The following is an 18,291-nucleotide window of genomic DNA, read 5'->3' on the forward strand; positions in this document are numbered from 1 at the left end:
GGAATTCCTCTGAATCTCCACCTCATCCCTCTGGCATCCCCTGCCTTCTGCACTCTTGCTAGGGTGCTAAAGAGTGTCCTGTCTGCTTAGAAAGGAGCTGCTCATGGAAAGATGCTTTTCTACAGTGTCTGTACTCACAGCTGATCCAAGGATTAATTCTGGTCCCTTTGGGATCTATTTAAAGTATCTGGAGATAAGAGTTTTGTCTTGTGAATTGCTGCAGAATTAATCTTGAGATGATCTGCAGGTTCACAGTCTCTGGAAAATACAAACCAAATCCCTTCTAAGCCCTTGACTCCCACTAGGAGAGGCCCTGGCTCAAGCTCAGAGCATGCGCTGTGCAACTCAGCTGATGCATTAAAACTAAGCCACACTTTGCTAATTAAGAATTTGTGTCTTTTCAAGCACATTCTGGGCAGGCTGCTTGTTATCACGCCTCTAAGGCTGCAACGCCAGTTGAGACTGAAAGCTTGCTAGTTAAACTGAAAACCAACTGTTTGCTAAATTACTAAAGGGAGTCGGTTTTTTTAAAATGCGTTTTATGGGATTTGTAAGCATTACCTCGGAATTTAGTTTCCATGGTGCTTGGAGGGTAAGAGCATATCAAGAACAACATAGTGGCATAGCAGCTGCAAGTCTGAGATCATGCTGGCTTTCCTCTGTGTGTTACCTGAAATATTTTACTCCTCTTCTCCTCCTTCTTAAAAAAAAAAAAAATGAAAGAGAAGATGAAAAGCCAGAGTAATTAAACTCGTCTCCTTAAGAAATCTGAGTCCTCTAGCTATTTCGTGAATTACATTCACTGCAAGGAGTAGATAAAAATAATTTTTTAAAAAGTAAGTGTATAATTTCTTCCACACTCCTACGATGGACTCTGCTTAGGCTACACGTAGAAAAATTGAACAGACTTCTTGGTAATTTTTCTTCTGTTCCAGAAAGGTAATGATAAATCGTCTCCTTCATGCCCTTCATCTAGTTGGTTTTGGGGCCATTCCTACCATGATACTGGACGACCAAAATGAGTGACATAGCCGTGGTTGCTGTCCCAAAACCTGATTCTGCAAATGCACAATGAAAAGTTTTGCCTACTGAATGTTCTGCTCCGAGGATCTGGGCTCAGAGTGGTATTTCCGAGATTTTTTTTTTTCCTCTCATAATGGATTTTGAACAACTGTCTGAGTTCTTATTTCGGAGTTGACTGATCAGTGTATTGTCACAAGGCAGGGAATTCAGTTAAAAATAAGTAGATACTATTCATGAATGTGTTCAAATACAACTTCATTACTTTTATTTCAGTTCTGTGTCAAGAATGAGTATTTGCAAACTGTCTTTCTCATAATTTGTGAGAAAGGGTGGCTAAGGTGGAAGAACACTGGGGGAGGATATGAGGTGTAGGAGGTCTCTTTATCTTACCCAGCTTTTTTCTCAGAGCTAATTGCCTCTCTTGAGAGCAAGGACAACTCCCAGCAGCTTCTGGGGCGTGGAGGAGAAGGATATGTTGGCTGCCACTGTAAGGCCCCAATCAACTCACTCAATGAGACTTTTGAAAGTGTCAAATGGTTCCTGTACTCTGAGTTGGACACACGGGAGAAATACTGACCAAATAGTCTCAAGAGGTCAAAACAACACAAAAGTTTACTGGCAAACTTTGAAAAATTAGGAGACTTTGGCTAAAGACTTACTACAACATCTGATCAACATAAAACACTTCTCACAGCATTAATTTAGCCCATCCAACTTAGCAAACTTTAAACCTGTTCCATGTTAGTTACTCAAACTCTTCCAAGAAGAGGGAATTAGAAGAAGGAGGGGAAGACAGAGAAGATATAGAAAAGCACACGTAGCTACCAGCACCTGGGTTCCAGCAGTGTTTAGATACAAACTCCAAGAGGAAGGTAGGGTCAAGACGTGCTGCACTCATGCTCAGCCATAAAAACCCCTGGGCCTTTATGGGCCCTCCCCCCAGGTGGGATTTGTGGTCATTTGGCCACTAGAGAGCCGGGTTAGGCAGAGTGTAGCCCTGCCCCTGGTGTGCCAAAGCAGTGCTGGAATAGAGGCTGGGGGTGTGGGGGCAGGGCACTGCCTCAGCAGGACAAAGCTTGACCTGCTCACTCTCAAACACGCAGACATCCTTAAATGTCTTGGTACATGAGTCCTTCCAGTCTCTGACAGGCACGTGCTGCACTTCAGAGCCAGAGGGGCAGAAAGCTGGTTTTTGTCTTAATCTTGCTGAGAAAATGCCAAGCAGTGTATCAAAAATGTGCATCTCTAAAGTGCTTGGTCAGCTTGGTGTTTTCGTGCTGAGGTTCTCAAACATTGGTTCAGGATGTATTGTGAGGGTGGAAAAAGAAATCCTGGAGTCCCAAGGATGGGTGGCCAGTAACTTTTAATTAATTGAAGTGATTTTACTTGGGGGAAGGCTCATGTGGAGTCTTGGAGGTGGGTGATGAGAAATAATTGGGCGTGCCACTTATCAGTTATGGTCTAGAGACAAGGAGAAAGGTGTCCAGGTCCAGGATCTGATGTGAACTTTCTTCTGGGATGATGTGGGTTTGGGGAACTGCCAGATCGTGAGATGCGTTTCAGGAACTAGAAACTGGTGGGAGCTGGTAGGATGATGAGTAGCAGCATCTCTGGTAAGTAGGTGCTGCTGGGGTTTCCTGGCACTTGGTGACCTTGCCTGTGCCTGTTCCTGCAGCGAGCCCAGCACCTGAGCTCTGCAGTCCTCCTGGGAGCTGCATGCTGTAGGCAGGAGCCAAATCTGCTCTGGTGAGGCTATGCTGACGCAGAACTAGTAAGTCCTCCTGGGTACCAGCTGAATGTCTTTGCACTGTGCTCTCTAATAACAGCAACATATTATCCAGGTGTCTGTGCTGTTGAAAGAATGTCAGATTCCCCCTGCTCCCTCAAGCCTGTTGGTTACAGAGAGTTCAGGATAAATGGCTCATAGTTTTGTAGAACTGGCATCAAAGCAGCTGGCATCTAATATAACACATGCAGGAGCTGGGTGTTCCTGTCCTAGAACATAAAATATTAGAGCTAGGACAAAAAAATAGCACTAAAATAGTCTTTTTCCTCGAATCGTGCCAAAGCTAACCTGAAAAATTGTAATGTGGTGTATGATAACCTTTGCAATTTCTCAAGATTAAATTGATGGCAGTGATGTCCAAACTCTTTAAAGGTGTTCACACTGTGCACTTTTCTGTCTTGGTGAACAGAAGAGTCTCCCAGCAGGTCTGTTCTGCAGCTTAATTTTTATGCTGTTGCAAAGCTGGATTGGGCAGGTGAGTGTTCCCAGCTGTGCTGCAGGTGCTGCCCACCGCTGCTGCAGAGGATTTGGCTGTAGGTGAGCACAGACATTGTTTGACAGGATTGCAGGTGCCGGAGTTGGGACCTGAGCACCCACTCACAGGTGAGTGTGGCAGGACAGACTGTTCTGGGTGGAAAGGGGCCCCTGATGCCATCCTGTGAGGAGCTGCTCTGCAAGCCAAAACCAAGCCAAGCTCTTTTTTAAACTAGGTAATTATGTACAGTAATAATTATGATATGCAATTAGGTGCTGTTATATACAGTGTATGTACTGTATGAGACATTGGGAGTGTAAGAGTAGCCACATTAACACAGGAGAGGGAGAAGTTGGCTTTTAAAATCCAACTTATTTCCCAAAATACTGTCACTGTCTGGTGGTAGTTCTTTGTTGTTACTATTCTGGTTCTCTAAAATTACTTTTATGGCCCAGACACTGTCCCCAGCTTTCTTGTCCTGAGACCCAGGTTCAGTCCTCACCTCAGCAAGCTGCACACAGTTGGATGCACTCAAACAGAAACAAAAAGCAGTCCCAGAGGGCAAAGCCTGAGCATTTGCCGCAGGCAGGAAGTGTTCCACTTGCTATGGTCATCCCCAGCGTTCTGCAATAGGCTGACTTATCCTCAGATAACATGTAAATTGTATCTGAGTCTTTTTCCTGCTGGGATGCTCTAGCACTGGGGGTCAGAGCAGACCTGGGTGTTGCCAGAGTGCAGAGCTGGCCACTGGTGTGGCCCAGGCTCTGATGTTGCAGCATTGCACTGCTGGAGGGCAGCTGGATTCTGTAAGGACCCTCTGCCTGGGCGGCAGCCACCTGACTGGGGCTGCCAGGGACTTCTGCCAGCATTACCTTTGGACCTCTCTGGTAACAGAAATTACCAGGTTTGGGGGAAGGGCAGGCCCTTGGGGGTGTAAGGAAAAGGTCAGTCAAGGCAGTATCAAAGGCAAAGTTGAGGTTTGCAAAGAAGCCAGACTAAAAATACTTTTCTCATCTTGTCAGCTCAGCATGAGTCTGCGGCCCACCACCTGTGTGTGTTACTATCAGAGCAGATGCCAAGCATGAACACAGGCTGTGGGCTGGGTATGGATATGAAAGGCTGCTCCCAGCACCTGGGAGCACGTGCAAGGTTGCTTTGAGGCCCTCTGTATTGAAACACCTTACAAGGCTCTCCCTGGTTTGGAACATGTGCCAGCCACAAAGGGTGATCTTTGTCCTTTCTATCCTCTGGCAGGAACCTCGAGTGTGGCCAGAGCCTGGAGCGCGACGTTTGATGAAATCATAGGGCAGCACATTGAAAAATTTTGTAAAAAATACATGACGATGGATGCTCCCGGAGTGCTAGCAAAATACCCAGACATCTTTGCTGTGGTGATAATCATCATCCTAACAGGTGAGGCACTGGAGGAGTTTGTGGGTCTTGCACCTTCTTCTTCCATAATCTCATTGTTTGCTTTTGGAATGAGCATGAAGTCCTGATTTATTTTGAATAACATATTAAAGACTTTCTTTGCTACAAGTGTTGGATTGACCTATATAGCTGATGTGGAGTTAGCACAGGGCATAGCCTATTTACAAGGTTTTTTAATTAGAGGGGAGCATTTTCAGTATTTTTTGAGCCACTTTTAAAACCTTCAGTCAAATTTTGTATAAGGATGAAAAGAAAAGATGACTTGTTATCCTCAATCAGGTATAGGAGTTTAATCCTTCCCTCCACAAATCCTGTTACACAAGAATTTCATGCAGTTAGTCTATCAGCCTTATTCCCCCTTTGATAATCTGCCAGTTTTTGATGCCTTGAGCCAGGAAAGTGAGGGAAAGAAAGAAAGAGGACTTGGTTACAGTTTCATGTACTACTGGTTTAGTTTTGGGTTTTTTTAAATATATATGGGCTTCAATTTGCAGAAGTGAATACAAGACTCCAGAGAAATAAATGTGTCACAGACAGTTCGCACCTCTTTCTTTCTTAAAAATGTGTCAGGCCTTTGTTCATAAATTGGAAAAGTTTTGACATCTTGCAAGATCAAAATTCTTCTGAATGTTTACCTCAACGCCAGCTGGGTCTTGCAAAGCATTACCAAGTTTAGGCAAATTTTAAAAATTATGCTTCTGTACTCCTCTGTGGTTTCCAGCAGGCAGAAGCTGCAGTGTCACACTGGCAAGGTTATCCTGACGTTTCCCACTCTGATCGGAACAGCCTTCTCAGTGTGTGCTGTGCTCATGGAGACAGGCCTCAAGCAAGGGATGCTTTGGCATTTGGGTTTGCATTTGGATTTAGGACTGCATCGAGGGCTGCTGAAGCCAATAGCAGCCCTCTATTTTCAGGATTATATCTGAATGGGAGAGATTTTCCCATTTGTTCACTTGTAAGTAATATGAATTGCTCTCATTTCAAATCAGAATCTGATCCTTCACTTCAGATACAATTTACAAAATTTAGAATTCCTTACTTTAGCACTGCTGAGGTATAAAATTACAAAGGTTTCTTTATAATAAGGTGGCTTTATGCTCCTACATGAAGCAAATTCCATGGATTTTAATAAAAAAGGCAAACCATTCTTTTCTAAAAAAAAGCTACTGAAAGAACAGCTTTAGTCTCAAATACCATTACCATAAGTTTATTTCTGCTTGCACTTTCTTGAGCTTCAGATTTCCGTAGAGTACCTTATAAGATTTTGTGGGCTGGTATGCAGTCCTATCAAACACTCTTCTGATACGGCTGTCTCAGCTTATTTCTTGCCTTAAAAGAAGGAAAGGTGAGTACATGGGATGCTCATCTCTCATTGAAGTCCCTTGGAGTAGCAGTAAAAGAACACTGTGTTGTGCTTCTCTTCTCCCTCAGGCCTGTGTGAAGTTTTTTACTTCTCCTTCAGCCTTAGATTTGAGTTAAAAGTTTCAGTTCTTAACATTCAGAAACCTGAATAGGAAGTTAAGAGAGCTTGTCGACCTGAGAAGCCAAGCTATGCCTCGGTTAGATTTTGTTTGCCAAGGCCTGTAGCCATGCTCTTCTTCAGATGGATGATCTTAAGACCAAGCTGCAATCCTTCTCTCACTGAACTCACTGGCAAAGCTCTTGCTGATTAAGTGGGAGCAGGATTCCCGAGATGCCACCTTCTTTGTCTTCAGCTCTAGAAGTAGCTATTAGAAGTAGAATCCTCCTGGATTTGGTCCCTGCTCATAAACAGAGGAACCCTGTTTCTAAGGAAAGTTGAGTGTTGTATATAACTTCTGCATTTGGCCAAGACCTCTAAGACAATGTTCCTTCATTGAAACCCACCTGTTGTGCTTTCTCCGGGTCTCTGTGTGGAGTTTGAGGCTGTGGGAGCAGTTTAAGTGTATTAGCAAAGCACTTTACCAGAGACACAGTCCACATGGGCATGCTGGGTGGGAGAGTGTGTCACATTCTGCAGAAATAATGTCAGAGCTGAAGTCCTCATCCTACTTCTGGGTGAGTGAATCCTCAGCTACTTGGCTTTATGAAGAAACGAGGTGTGATAATTTGGGCAGAGCACAGCATGAACACAGTTGAGCTATGTCTGTGGGTCTCCAGCACCTGCTGCTGGTGGTGAAATACCTGACCTATGCCATTTTTTCCCCAGGGCTTTTAGCTTTTGGTGTGAAAGAATCTGCCCTGGTGAATAAAGTGTTCACCTGCATCAACGTCCTTGTCCTTGGATTTGTCGTGATCTCCGGCTTTGTGAAAGGATCTGTTAAAAACTGGTACCTGACTGAACAGGACATTTACAACACCAGCCATAGCATTTTCAAAGACAAGTAGGTTGGATGTTTTCTTCTCATCTCAGAAGCTGGTGCATTTCAAAAGCAAGTTTAAATGGGGGTTTGTGGGCTGAGTTAGAAAACCTGTGAATGGGATGGCTGCCTCCTTTGCCACATCCTTTGGAGGCAAAGCTGTCTTTGGTGCATGTTTGCTGAAAGCAAGCTGTGCTGATGGGCTGCAAGTGCTAGGAGTAGGCTGTGTCATTGTGAGCCCTGCTGCAGGATTGACCATTTCTGGCCTTGTAACCAATATAGCACCCAAAGTTGAGAGAAAAGAGCTCTTTAGACAGTGTTCTGAAGGATCTACTCAAGTCTACACCAGGCTGCCTCTGGTGCCTGTATGAAGCCATGTCCAAGTATAGCTGTGTACTTTCTTTGAATACTTGGGCAATATCCTTTTGGCATTGTTGTACCTTGTAGAGACCTTGTCCCAAATGCCTCAATAAAATGAAGGCAAGTTGCAGATTATTTTAATGCATTGTTGCAAGCATATCATAAATCTGTTTTTAATGACATTTTGCTGCTTGGCCAAAATTCTGTCATCCTACACAAGATCAAAATTAAGGAGCTTAGAAGGCTTATCAGTAAGACAAAGCTATTAATTTTTGCTTGAGACTGTACCATACAAAATAAGGGCCTTTAAGTATCTCCATATATATCAGGCCTTTTATGATGGCCTGCAAGGAAGCACAGTTGGGCAAAATTTGGTGAGATTCATAAATGTTGTGTGGGTCAAATTTATCTTGTGTAAAAGTCGCTTCTTGAGCCTCTTTTCAAAATTCAACCTGCTGCAAACAAATTGCTTCTGTAGCACCGGTCCCTTCTCCTTCCCTCCTGCTATTCCCATGCAAGGAGCAATTACTGCAAGAGTTTCAAAGTATGAGTGCAGCTCTTTGACCTGCATGACTTACTATTTTTGTAATATCTGTCTGGGGTTTATTTCATCATTATTTCCAGAGTGATCCACATCTGGGTTGTGCTATTTCTGTTGGCCAGATTTCATCTAAGTCTCAACAGAGCTTCTGTGAGAGAGTTCAGATATTTATATGTGAGAAGACTTGCAGATTTGGGATTTAGTTTAGTTTAACTGCCTTAATTTATCTTTGCAAAGACTTTTCACTGAAAAAGTGACTTAAGTAATTTGAACTGTAGGGTGTGCTTGTTATGTCACTCAACACAAGGCACATGGATATGGGGTTGCAATCCAAAGTGTGCTGGGATCAGCCTGTGTTTGTTGACTTAAATGAACTTTGGTTAAGGCTCAGCAAAGCAGTTGGTGCGTCAGGGATCCAGGCTCCACTTCTCTCTCATGGTTACAGGCATGGTTTGAGTATGAGCTTGGCACACAGAATTTGAAAGATGATAATTGAAGATGGGGTGGATTTTAAACAATCATGGCACCGTGCATTCCTTTCTTATGTCTACTCACCTACCCTTTATCTGAGTCCATCTAAAGTAAAAAGTGGATGGTTCACATGTTTCTCAGTCTTCACCTTTTCCAAAAGCTTCTGTTCAAATGAATATATGTATCTACACACATGCCGTAATGTTAGGAGATTATTTTTAATATTCATGCTATTTTCTCCTTGTCTTAGCCAAGACATTTTTATCCACCCCACCGAAGAGGTGGTGGGAACAAACCATGAACCATTTTTATTCCATGCCTTCCCCAGGCTGTTGCAGGCCAGTCCAAAGCTCAGCAGTGGGTAGGGCTTAGCATTTTGCCTGGCATGCTAGCATATGAAAGGGAGAGCCTGCTTATTCAAACTTTGGCTTTGGATTTTGTTATGAGCTGTGTGAATAGCTTTGTGACTCCCAGCTAGGCAGGATCACTTCTAACCCAGTGCCGTGCCTTTCAGTCAAACACAGGAAGAAAAGCTCTACGGTGTTGGAGGGTTTATGCCCTATGGATGGAAAGGAGTCCTCTCAGGGGCAGCCACGTGTTTTTATGCTTTTGTGGGATTTGACTGTATTGCTACTACAGGTAAGAGGGAAGATGTCTTCATTCTGGTTATGAACCTGGCTGCCAGTAGATTGACTTTCAATAACATTGCAGAGTACAGATAATAGGGAATTCAGGACACCACATTTGTCGTCCCTCTGAACCTCAGCTCAAAAATAGGCTTTTGGCTCAGCTGCTCCTAATAGTGAAAGTGATGAATTTGTTCAAGTCCCTGAGTGCCTGAGTGCTGACTTCTAGCTGCTGTGGCACACGGATAAACTGTATAACCATGAGCTTCCTCCCTTCTTTGCCTGCAGGGCCCAAGCTTGTGGATGGTCAGTGATGACACAACCAGGTCAGACTCCACAGAAAACATGTCCAGGTTTACCAGCTAGGCAAACAGGGAAGGCCCAGGTTCACATGTCTGGTATGAGTTTGAGCCTCTAACTTTAGATGATGCTTCAGTCAACAGGTTATTCTGGAACAGAGTTCTTCAGTGCGTTCAGCTGAAGAAGCTCTGATGTCTTGGAATATTTTAAAGATCCAGAGAAAGAGGAAGCCTCTGGGGAGTAAACTGCCCCCTAGAGCTGTGCTTCAGAATCAGGAGATTTTACCTGTAAAGGTTAAGAGGTCTCATTTTGAGAGAGAAGCCATCAGCATAGTTATATTTCTTGTGGCTAAGATGAATCTTAATTTCCTGAAGAAAGGATTATCCTTAATTTCACATTTGGCAAGAGCAGTTGGAGCAGAGGGAGAAGGGAATCATCACAGACAAATAAAGCATTACTACGTCTTCTTCCAAGCAAGGAGTTGGAGAAGTGTTGGCTCCATTGCTCCAGCCAGCCCTGGAGCCTCTCCTTACGGGAGAAACATTCATCTGCTTTTGACTTGTAGGTGTATGGATCTATGTTTATCAGTTCATCCTGCTAAATGCTGTACCTTAGGAGCTCTTGCTTTCAGAGCAGTTTTGTAGGACTAGGAAAGCTCAAATCTGTTCTGTAATTGATCAGTGCCTGAATTTTGAGGAATTTTGGTTTTTTTACACACATTTTTCCTACTTGGTTGTTGAAAATTTTCCATAAAAACTTTTGTTACGAGGCATTTTCAAAGGTCCATATGACTTTCAGACACTCTGCCCTTCTCCAGAAATGGGCACCTGTGGTGCCATGATTCTGGTGTATTAGTTTTGGTGGAGATGTTACTAAAATGGACATCCACGGATTTTCCCTACTACTGCACAATAATTTCTTGTTCCATCATCTGTGATCATTGAACTCTTCTTGGGTCTGCACCGTCAGTAGGATAGAAGGAGTAGAATAGAAGGATGATCTGTTCTGGGGAAAGGACTGTTTTTAATCCAGATTGTTTCTGTGCCTGCGTTTACAAGGCTTCTGCGAATGTGTGTCAGAAAAAGTGACAGGAGCAGCAGAAATGGGAGCAAACAGCCTGTGATATCCCAAGTGGATGGATCAGGCCATCAACAGCATTGTGGTGAAAGAGCACCTCTGTACCCATGAAACCTTTGAAAGCCCCAGCCAGCATGCCTGCCCTAGGTTGGGATAAAGGTCTTGCTTGTCATTTAGCTGATATTTAAATTTCTTTCTTCTAGGTGAGGAGGTAAAAAACCCTCAGAAAGCCATTCCTATTGGCATTGTGGCATCTCTTCTCATCTGCTTCGTGGCTTATTTTGGCGTGTCGGCTGCCCTGACGCTCATGATGCCTTACTACCAGCTGGATACCAATAGCCCTTTACCAAATGCCTTTAAATACGTGGGTTGGGATGGAGCCAACTATGCAGTGGCTGTTGGTTCCTTGTGTGCACTTTCTACAAGGTAAGACACTGCTCTTCATTTCTGCATCTCTCAAGGTACATCTCTCATGTACCTCCATCTCCTTTAAGAAATGGAGCGGAGACCAGGGATGAAATTCAGAGCTACTGACCTCAAAAGGACCAGGATTTCACCCTGTGGTAGGTACCAGAGAAGCAGGTGACCAGTATCACTTCAGAAAATCCCATCTTAGCAGAAGACCCAGCAGGTGCATCTCAGGAATATAAATCTGGATTGAGTGACTAAGTCATGGAGGCAACTATGCAGTGCAAGAACGGTTTGGGTGCAGGACATCCTGGCCTTCTGGGTGGAGAGCAGACTTGTGTCAGGTGGTGCAGGGTGCACCTTCATGAACACATGGGGCTTACCACATCCAAGGCCATCTGTCTGCAGGTTACCTGCAGGACAGCCATCTGGATGGGAGGCAGGGCACGCTGGAGGCAGAACTTGTCACCTCTTGGAAGAACTTGGAAGGCTTATTTCAGATCAACTTAGACATACTCAATTAGGTGAGCAACTCACAGAGGCTCATAGAAGTTACAGCTCTTTTACTGCCTGAAAGTCAGGCTGGTTTTATGTCCCATGGCTAAGTTTAGCTATCCAGAATCATATAGGTGCACCTCAGTTACCAGCTCTCAGTAACATGGGTGTTCAGAGGGAGCCCTTGAAGGAGAAGCTGAAGTGAATGAAACCCACCTGTTCTATAGTTACACTGCCATAACTTGCTTTCACTTACGTGCCTGTGCTCAGCAGGAGATGATATAAGCAGATTATTAATTTCTCCTTCCTCTGTAGTCTCCTTGGCTCCATGTTTCCAATGCCTCGAATAATTTATGCTATGGCAGAAGATGGACTTCTTTTTAAATTTTTGGCTAAAGTCAACGAGAAGAGAAAAACTCCCTTAATTGCAACAGTGACCTCAGGAGCTACTGCAGGTAAGATCCAAAGACTTGCAAAGATATGTGGAAAGGAGACATAAGCTCATTTTCAGGGCAGATAAGTCCGCCTGACTCTAGCCCACTTACTAATTGGATATACTGCAGAATATGGCATCCCAGAGGGTGTCCTGGATTTCCAGGGCATGCCCTGAAGAGTCTGGGTGAGCATGAGCAGCTCGCTGTGTGCTTGTCCCTCTTTCTCAGAGCTCATTGCTTGCGATCCTGTCTCATGCCAGGAGCTACCTTTATCTGCTCAGCCAGCCTTGAAAGTAATTAACGCCCTGCAAGGCAGCAGCCAGTGGTGCCCCAGCATCCTCGTGGCTGTTGGCCTGTAGACACTGCACCACCTGTGGGTAGCAGCTCTGCAGAAGACACCAGAGCCGCCAGAGACGAGCAGATGGCCCCTGTGGCACTGGCATTTGTTAATCAGTTAGTCACAGCTGGCAGCCATCCTGTTCTCCCCTTCTCCTGGCCTGCCAGAAATATGGGAATTAAACCTCCCGGACAGCAAGGATGAGCAGCTTACCGTGTTCTTGCAGCCACCCCCTTCCTCACGATGCCTGGCAAAGAGGAGAGTGGCCTTGCTGCTTCCTCTTTACCTTCTGCTGCAAATGCAGGATGAGCCGTGGGTACAAGAACGTGCCACCTTTGGTGGGGAGTTGCTGCCAGACTGCTGCCCTGGGCTCTGAGCTCCTGTGAAAGGGCTCAGCTCCTGCTGCTTGGACTTGCAGAGCCTCCTCACAGCCTCCTTCTCCCACACCTTCCTCTTCAGGTATTCTTGGGTCCAGACCATGGTGGGGTAGGAGCAAGAGCAATATAAAAAAAAAAACAAACAACAGCTTTGTAGTCTCATCCAAGTGGTTCATAGTGCCTATGACCAAAACCCACACAACACTGCAGGGACAGCATTTGCCAGCTGAGTTTGAAGGTTGGGCTGGTTATTGGGCTCCAGGTTGTGCATTAAGGCTGAGCGGGGCCGGGTTGGCTCTGAGGTCCCTACACTTCATATGGCTGTTGGTGCCACCTGATGTCTGACTGTGTGTCTTTTATCCACTTTGTCTTCTGAAAGCTCTATACAAATTCCTATACAACCAGGGTTACCTGGTGAGGGTGTGTAAGCAGGGTAATCCCTAAGGAATGGCAGCCTTTTTCTGGAAATCCCCGTGATGACACCTGCTGCTTCAAGATGCCCTCTTTGATGCTTGGTCCCATTGCATGCACAAGCCTGATTGCAGCCCAGCTGAGCTGAGACACCAGGGCAAGGTGCTGCCCATCCTCTGTTGCCTCTAGCTACTTCCAGGAGATAATTGTGATTTTAGGAGTGCTGCAGCTGCACTGGGGGACTAAAATGGGGCTGTGGCTTAAACCCGTGCTTTTTTTTGGTAGTTGGGTGAACATAACTGTGTGAGACAAACAGGCTGGAATTCACTGTAGTAAGCATTTCCTATTGTTTCAGCTACTGAGGCTGGGACAGCCTGTGGAGTCTTAGGGTATTCATGCACCAGGGCCTGCCTCTCCTTCTCTTGGTACATCTTAAGCTCCCCTTCCAAGTCCTGAGGAAGAGTCACATGTGTGCTGCATCGATATTAACGCTGCTGAGATGTGCATGTTCTGCCATGTTGCTGATTTTTCTTCTCTCTTACCTTCCTCTCCTCCTACAGCTGTTATGGCCTTTCTCTTTGACTTGAAAGATCTTGTGGACCTCATGTCCATCGGGACCCTCCTGGCTTACTCCTTGGTAGCAGCCTGTGTGTTGGTACTGAGGTAAGAATGTAGAAGCTTTGTCTCTTCTGGCACACAGAGAGAATTCCACACAGCTGTCAGATGTCCTCATAGTTTCTATGGGCACATCTCCAGCTACAGGCATGTGAAGAGCTTGTTTCTTTAATTTCATGGGGGACTGTGTTAGTTGGATCTACAGGGAGGTCCTCTGAACTTGGTTAACCCTTGTTCCGTGCCAGTCCTGCTGTGGTGAACTCTAAATGCCCCAGGAGATATGCAAAGGGGTAGGGAGGAAAGATGTGTGATCCTGGATGCCTGTCTTGTCCCCACTCTTGTCCCCAGTGGGGATACCATTTCAGGTTGTCCTCCTTTTGAAAGGGGATTTGAGATGAAGTCTAATAGCAGGAAAGAACTGAGCATGTGTTTGGAGGATCAGTGTGTCTTTTAGAAGTGCTGAGCTCCCATAGCTTCCTAAACCTAAGCTAAAAATATTCAGTGCTTGGCACCTTCCAGACAACAGCACTCAATTAATGAAAAAAATATCTGAAGATCATGTTACTGAAAAGTACCATTGTGTGTTGAATGACTTACTCAGAATCAGATGGAGGCTTTCACAGCAATTACACTGAACTAAGAACAGTCTTGAAGCAGGTGAAGGGCCTGTGCTGTTCTGTGGTACCATTGCTTTGTGTTTGTGCTCTGCTCCCTGCCCCTTGAAAATTCTTACCAATTTGCCTTATCTGTCTTAAGTTTCCTGATTTCCCAGCCTACTCTTTTCCTCAGAGCTAGAAATAGCTTTTTAATTTGTTTTTGCAAGCTGCTGTACCTATTGCATGACATTTCCCCCATCATGGGTTGGCAGAGGTGACAGCCTGTTTTGTAGTGACCTTGGCAGTGGATTTGTCTGCCTCTTGACTGCTTAATGATGTAGCAGCTGAATTGTTTCCAAAGCTGTAAGATCCTGCCACTAGTTTCTTGCTGTGGCTAGGCCCAAGGATTTCACTGCATTTCACAATTCTCAGTGTTTGACAAAGGCCTCATTGTGAACACATCCCCACAGGAACAGTTTTAAGGTGACCTTCATTGTGGCCCAGTCCTTTAGTCAGACTTGTGGCTGAGTAACTTGACAAAACCTTCTGTAACAGAGAGCTGAGGCTGGAAGAGTTTTTATTTATGGTTCCACATGGTTGTGTGTCACAGCCCTGTTGAATATGCTGTCCACACTTGCAACAACCATTCTTGCTTCAGCTCTTCCTTCCTTGTGTGGCAGCAGATAAGCTGGCAGAAGAGCCTGGGGTGGAGGGGTATGGAGCACCAGAAATGCTGCTGCAGGGTGTGATAGCTGCAGAGCTGTTAGCTCAGCCACCTCCGTGCCAAAATGCAAGAGCTGAACTGCCACAGATGACACAATGGCCTGGTTATGACCATTGGTCTGTCCCTCTGCTGTTTGCTTCTCCCGTCACCGGGTCATGTCTTGGTGACATGGATATCAGGGCTCGGGAAAGGGAGCACTGTCTGCTTTAGAACACTTACGTTACAACCACGCTGTAGGTGATAAGAGCTGGCCATACTTGCTTACATCATGATGACATCATTCCTCAAATTTCCCCTTCAAGCAGAAGGGTATAGACATGACGTGGGCCTGTTCTGGTGCTGTAAAGGTCTGGCATGTAGCCATTACTATCTGTGTGGCTTTTAAACGAGTGGTACCTTTATTTAAAAGCCAAACTAACAGGCTCTTTGTCATTTCCTTTCCCTAGGTACCAGCCAGAGCAGCCTAATTTGGCGTACCAGATGGCAAGGTCGACAGAGGAGACAGATAACAACGAGTCTGTGAGCACCAGTGAGTCACAGGCTGGGTTTCTGCCAGAGGAAGAGGAGAAGTTTTCCCTCAAAGCCATACTGTGTTCCACAGATTCAGATCCTTCCAAATTCTCTGGTTTGGTGGTGAACGTCTCAACCTTCATCTTAGGTAAGTGCTGGGCAGTGTGTCTCTGGGGCATTGAGTCAGCTGGTAGGGCTTTGTACTCACCATGGTGGGAAAACTCATCTCCTTGATGTGATTTTGATGAGCTTTTGTAATGGCCAGAATAACTGAAGATTAAATTTCTGACTTAAAAAGAAATCCACAGATGGAGTGTATGGGGGTGTATAGTGGGAAAGGCATTTCTGTTATGGTTAGGGTTTTTGTGAGTCGCTGTTTTGTTTGTGAGCTTTCAGATTCTGCTTTGCCTGCTTATGATTTGTTCTTGAGTTTTCCCTATACCTAAAAAAAAAATAAAAATCAGTAACCTTTGGTGTCTGTTCACAGGTTTCCTTATTGTGGGTATCTGTATCCTGACTTCCCTTGAGCCAAACATTCTGATAAACACTGTACAGATTATTGCGGCCATCCTTGTTGTCACTATTATCTTCATTATACGGAAACAGCCTGAAAGCAAAACCAAACTCTCCTTTAAGGTGAGTGTCCTGGGACATGTAGCTAGAAAAGAGGTGTCTGGGAGGTGGTTGGAGGAGGAAGTGCATGTGTTGTATCAGAAGGGGGACACTGGCCAAATGGACATGCATAGACTATAAGCATGATGTCAGCTTTGCTATCCAGGAGAAGCTGGAAAGGCAGAACCTGCTGCAGTGGTGTGGCTGGAAGGGAAGGGCAGGACCCTGCTTTTGAAACCACATGGTTATAGGATAGGGAACAGACAGACACTGGAGGAAAGGGGATGGTTGTGAAGGGCCACATCAGATTATGGATACAGAAGGAGAAAGAGCACAAGAAGTAAACTTGTTTGCAAAGATCTGAGGCTCTAAGTGCACTTTCATGTCCTCCTTAGTCCCCATAAAGGCTAAGGGATGACCATTCTCTCTTAAACAACCTTAAGTATGAGGAACTCTGTAGTTTTCCTGCCCTCTCCAAGCACACCATCCTTTCTATATTAAAGAAACACTGGGATGGGGTTTTTCTCCCAGCATAATCCTACAAAGCCATGCTTTGTCATATTGATTTCAGGTAGCTCCGCAATTTATTAAATTGATTTTGGGTTATAATTGCATCCTCTAAACTGCTTTCATTTGGATTGCTCTTCAATTAAAAATTTTCAGTAAATTCACAGATTTTAGTAACTTAATACAGCCAGTTTTCCAAGGTTGTGTTTGCAGCTCATTTTGGGGTAATGGTCCCAAAGGTGGAAACAGAAATGTCCAGGAGTAAAAAACTTACGCATTCTCACTAGATTGTATTTTCTGAACATACTTCTGAGGAGGTCTATTCACCTTTTGCTCAGGATATCTCACCTCTTTTTTTTTATCCCCTCAACCACTGTCCTGTCAAAGAAAAAAAAAATTATACCTGTCACAGCTAAATCTGTAATAATAAAATCATAGAATCATTTTGGTTGGAAAAGACCTTTAAGATCATCAAGTCCAACCATTAGCTCAGGGCTGCCAAATCCACCTCTAAACCATGTCCCTCAGTGCCACATCTACATGTCCTTTAAACACCTCCAGGTATGATGATTGCACCACTTCCCTGGGTAGCCTTTTCCAGTGCTTGACAACCTTGTTTCTTATCTCTTTACTGTTCTTTGGGCATTTACAACCTGATGGTGATTTTTCTCCAAAATCACTCTGGAAGTCCAAGGCTGACCTGTTTGTTTCCCAGTTGTTTTACTGTATTTTTAACATGTTATTTTTTACCCTTCCCCAGTCTTCAGAGACTTCACCCGTCTACTAAAGGCTCTCAGAGTTGCTTATTTAATAGTTTAGAGATCACTTCTGCAATCTCTGGGTACATAACTCACCCACCTAGGGAAATTTTATTTGTCTCTACTGACTTGACAAAGCCAACTTCAGAAAAATATTCTTCTTCTCTTTTCCAATTTGTGTGCCTATCCCCTCTCTCTAATGATGTGAGCAGCTACTTTACATAAATTTTTTTTGGCAAAGCTTAAATTAAGAAAGGCCCACATTTCTGCCTGTTTGTTTTTGTAGATCTCCTTTTTCCCTTAGGAGTGAAGTTCACTTTCCACTTAATTCCACCATATTCAGAAGCTTTTCTAGTATTATAATCTGCCTTGTTTGATTTTATATTTGCAGTGCTATTTTCTGTATTCTTATTTTTGCATTTTGGCTTTGCTGTCTCATTCTTCTTTGATTCTCACACCACTAAGTCATTCTTGGTACCGCTATAGTCACCTCTTGCAGTATTTGCTGGTTTTCCTTGCTTTGGGATAATTTGCTCTCTATTGCTTCATTGCTTTGGTATCTGATGGGTGAAGTTCCTCAGGTCCCTCCTCTGACATTCCCCTTACCTTCTTCTCTTGGTCTTCAATAGGTGCATGTCATGATACAGTCCTTGGTTTTTACTCTTCTCTCCTTTGCCCCACAAATATTTAGTATTGCCACTAAAATTTGCCTCTTGCCTCCTTCTAGACCACAAAACAAGCTTTTAAAACAGGTGAACAGCATTGTTCACATCTGGCAGCTGAAGAGTTTGTAATAGCCATCCCTTCCCATTTACAAGGGATGTGATGTTCGTTTCTGCTCATTAACTGTGCTTGTAGATGTAACATATCCCTTGTTCTTTCTCAGGTACCTTTTTTGCCCTTTCTTCCTGTTGGGAGTATTTTTGTGAATGTTTACCTCATGATGCAGCTAGACGCAGGCACGTGGATTCGGTTTGCAATCTGGATGCTCCTAGGTGAGTTTAAGTGAAAAATGCTATGTGCAAAGTTATAGATTTTGTTCACCATACATTTATTATAGCACTCCAGGGAGGGATTC

General features: G+C 44.4%; 1 protein-coding gene across 1 annotated transcript in view; it reads left to right on the plus strand.

The window, feature by feature from the left end:
* Positions 1–18,291, plus strand: part of SLC7A1 (solute carrier family 7 member 1) — a 42,073-nt gene that overhangs the window by 16,170 nt on the left and 7,612 nt on the right. Inside the window, exons 3-11 of the mRNA XM_041487279.1 lie at positions 4,539–4,697; positions 6,904–7,078; positions 8,941–9,065; positions 10,633–10,855; positions 11,648–11,787; positions 13,452–13,554; positions 15,273–15,484; positions 15,824–15,972; positions 18,100–18,208. Of these exons, the coding sequence (XP_041343213.1) occupies positions 4,539–4,697; positions 6,904–7,078; positions 8,941–9,065; positions 10,633–10,855; positions 11,648–11,787; positions 13,452–13,554; positions 15,273–15,484; positions 15,824–15,972; positions 18,100–18,208 (1,395 nt within the window). The remainder of the gene's footprint in view (positions 1–4,538; positions 4,698–6,903; positions 7,079–8,940; positions 9,066–10,632; positions 10,856–11,647; positions 11,788–13,451; positions 13,555–15,272; positions 15,485–15,823; positions 15,973–18,099; positions 18,209–18,291) is intronic.

This window comes from Pyrgilauda ruficollis, unplaced genomic scaffold, assembly GCF_017590135.1.
Source record: "Pyrgilauda ruficollis isolate IOZ18807 unplaced genomic scaffold, ASM1759013v1 scaffold8, whole genome shotgun sequence".
Lineage (NCBI taxonomy): Eukaryota > Metazoa > Chordata > Aves > Passeriformes > Passeridae > Pyrgilauda > Pyrgilauda ruficollis.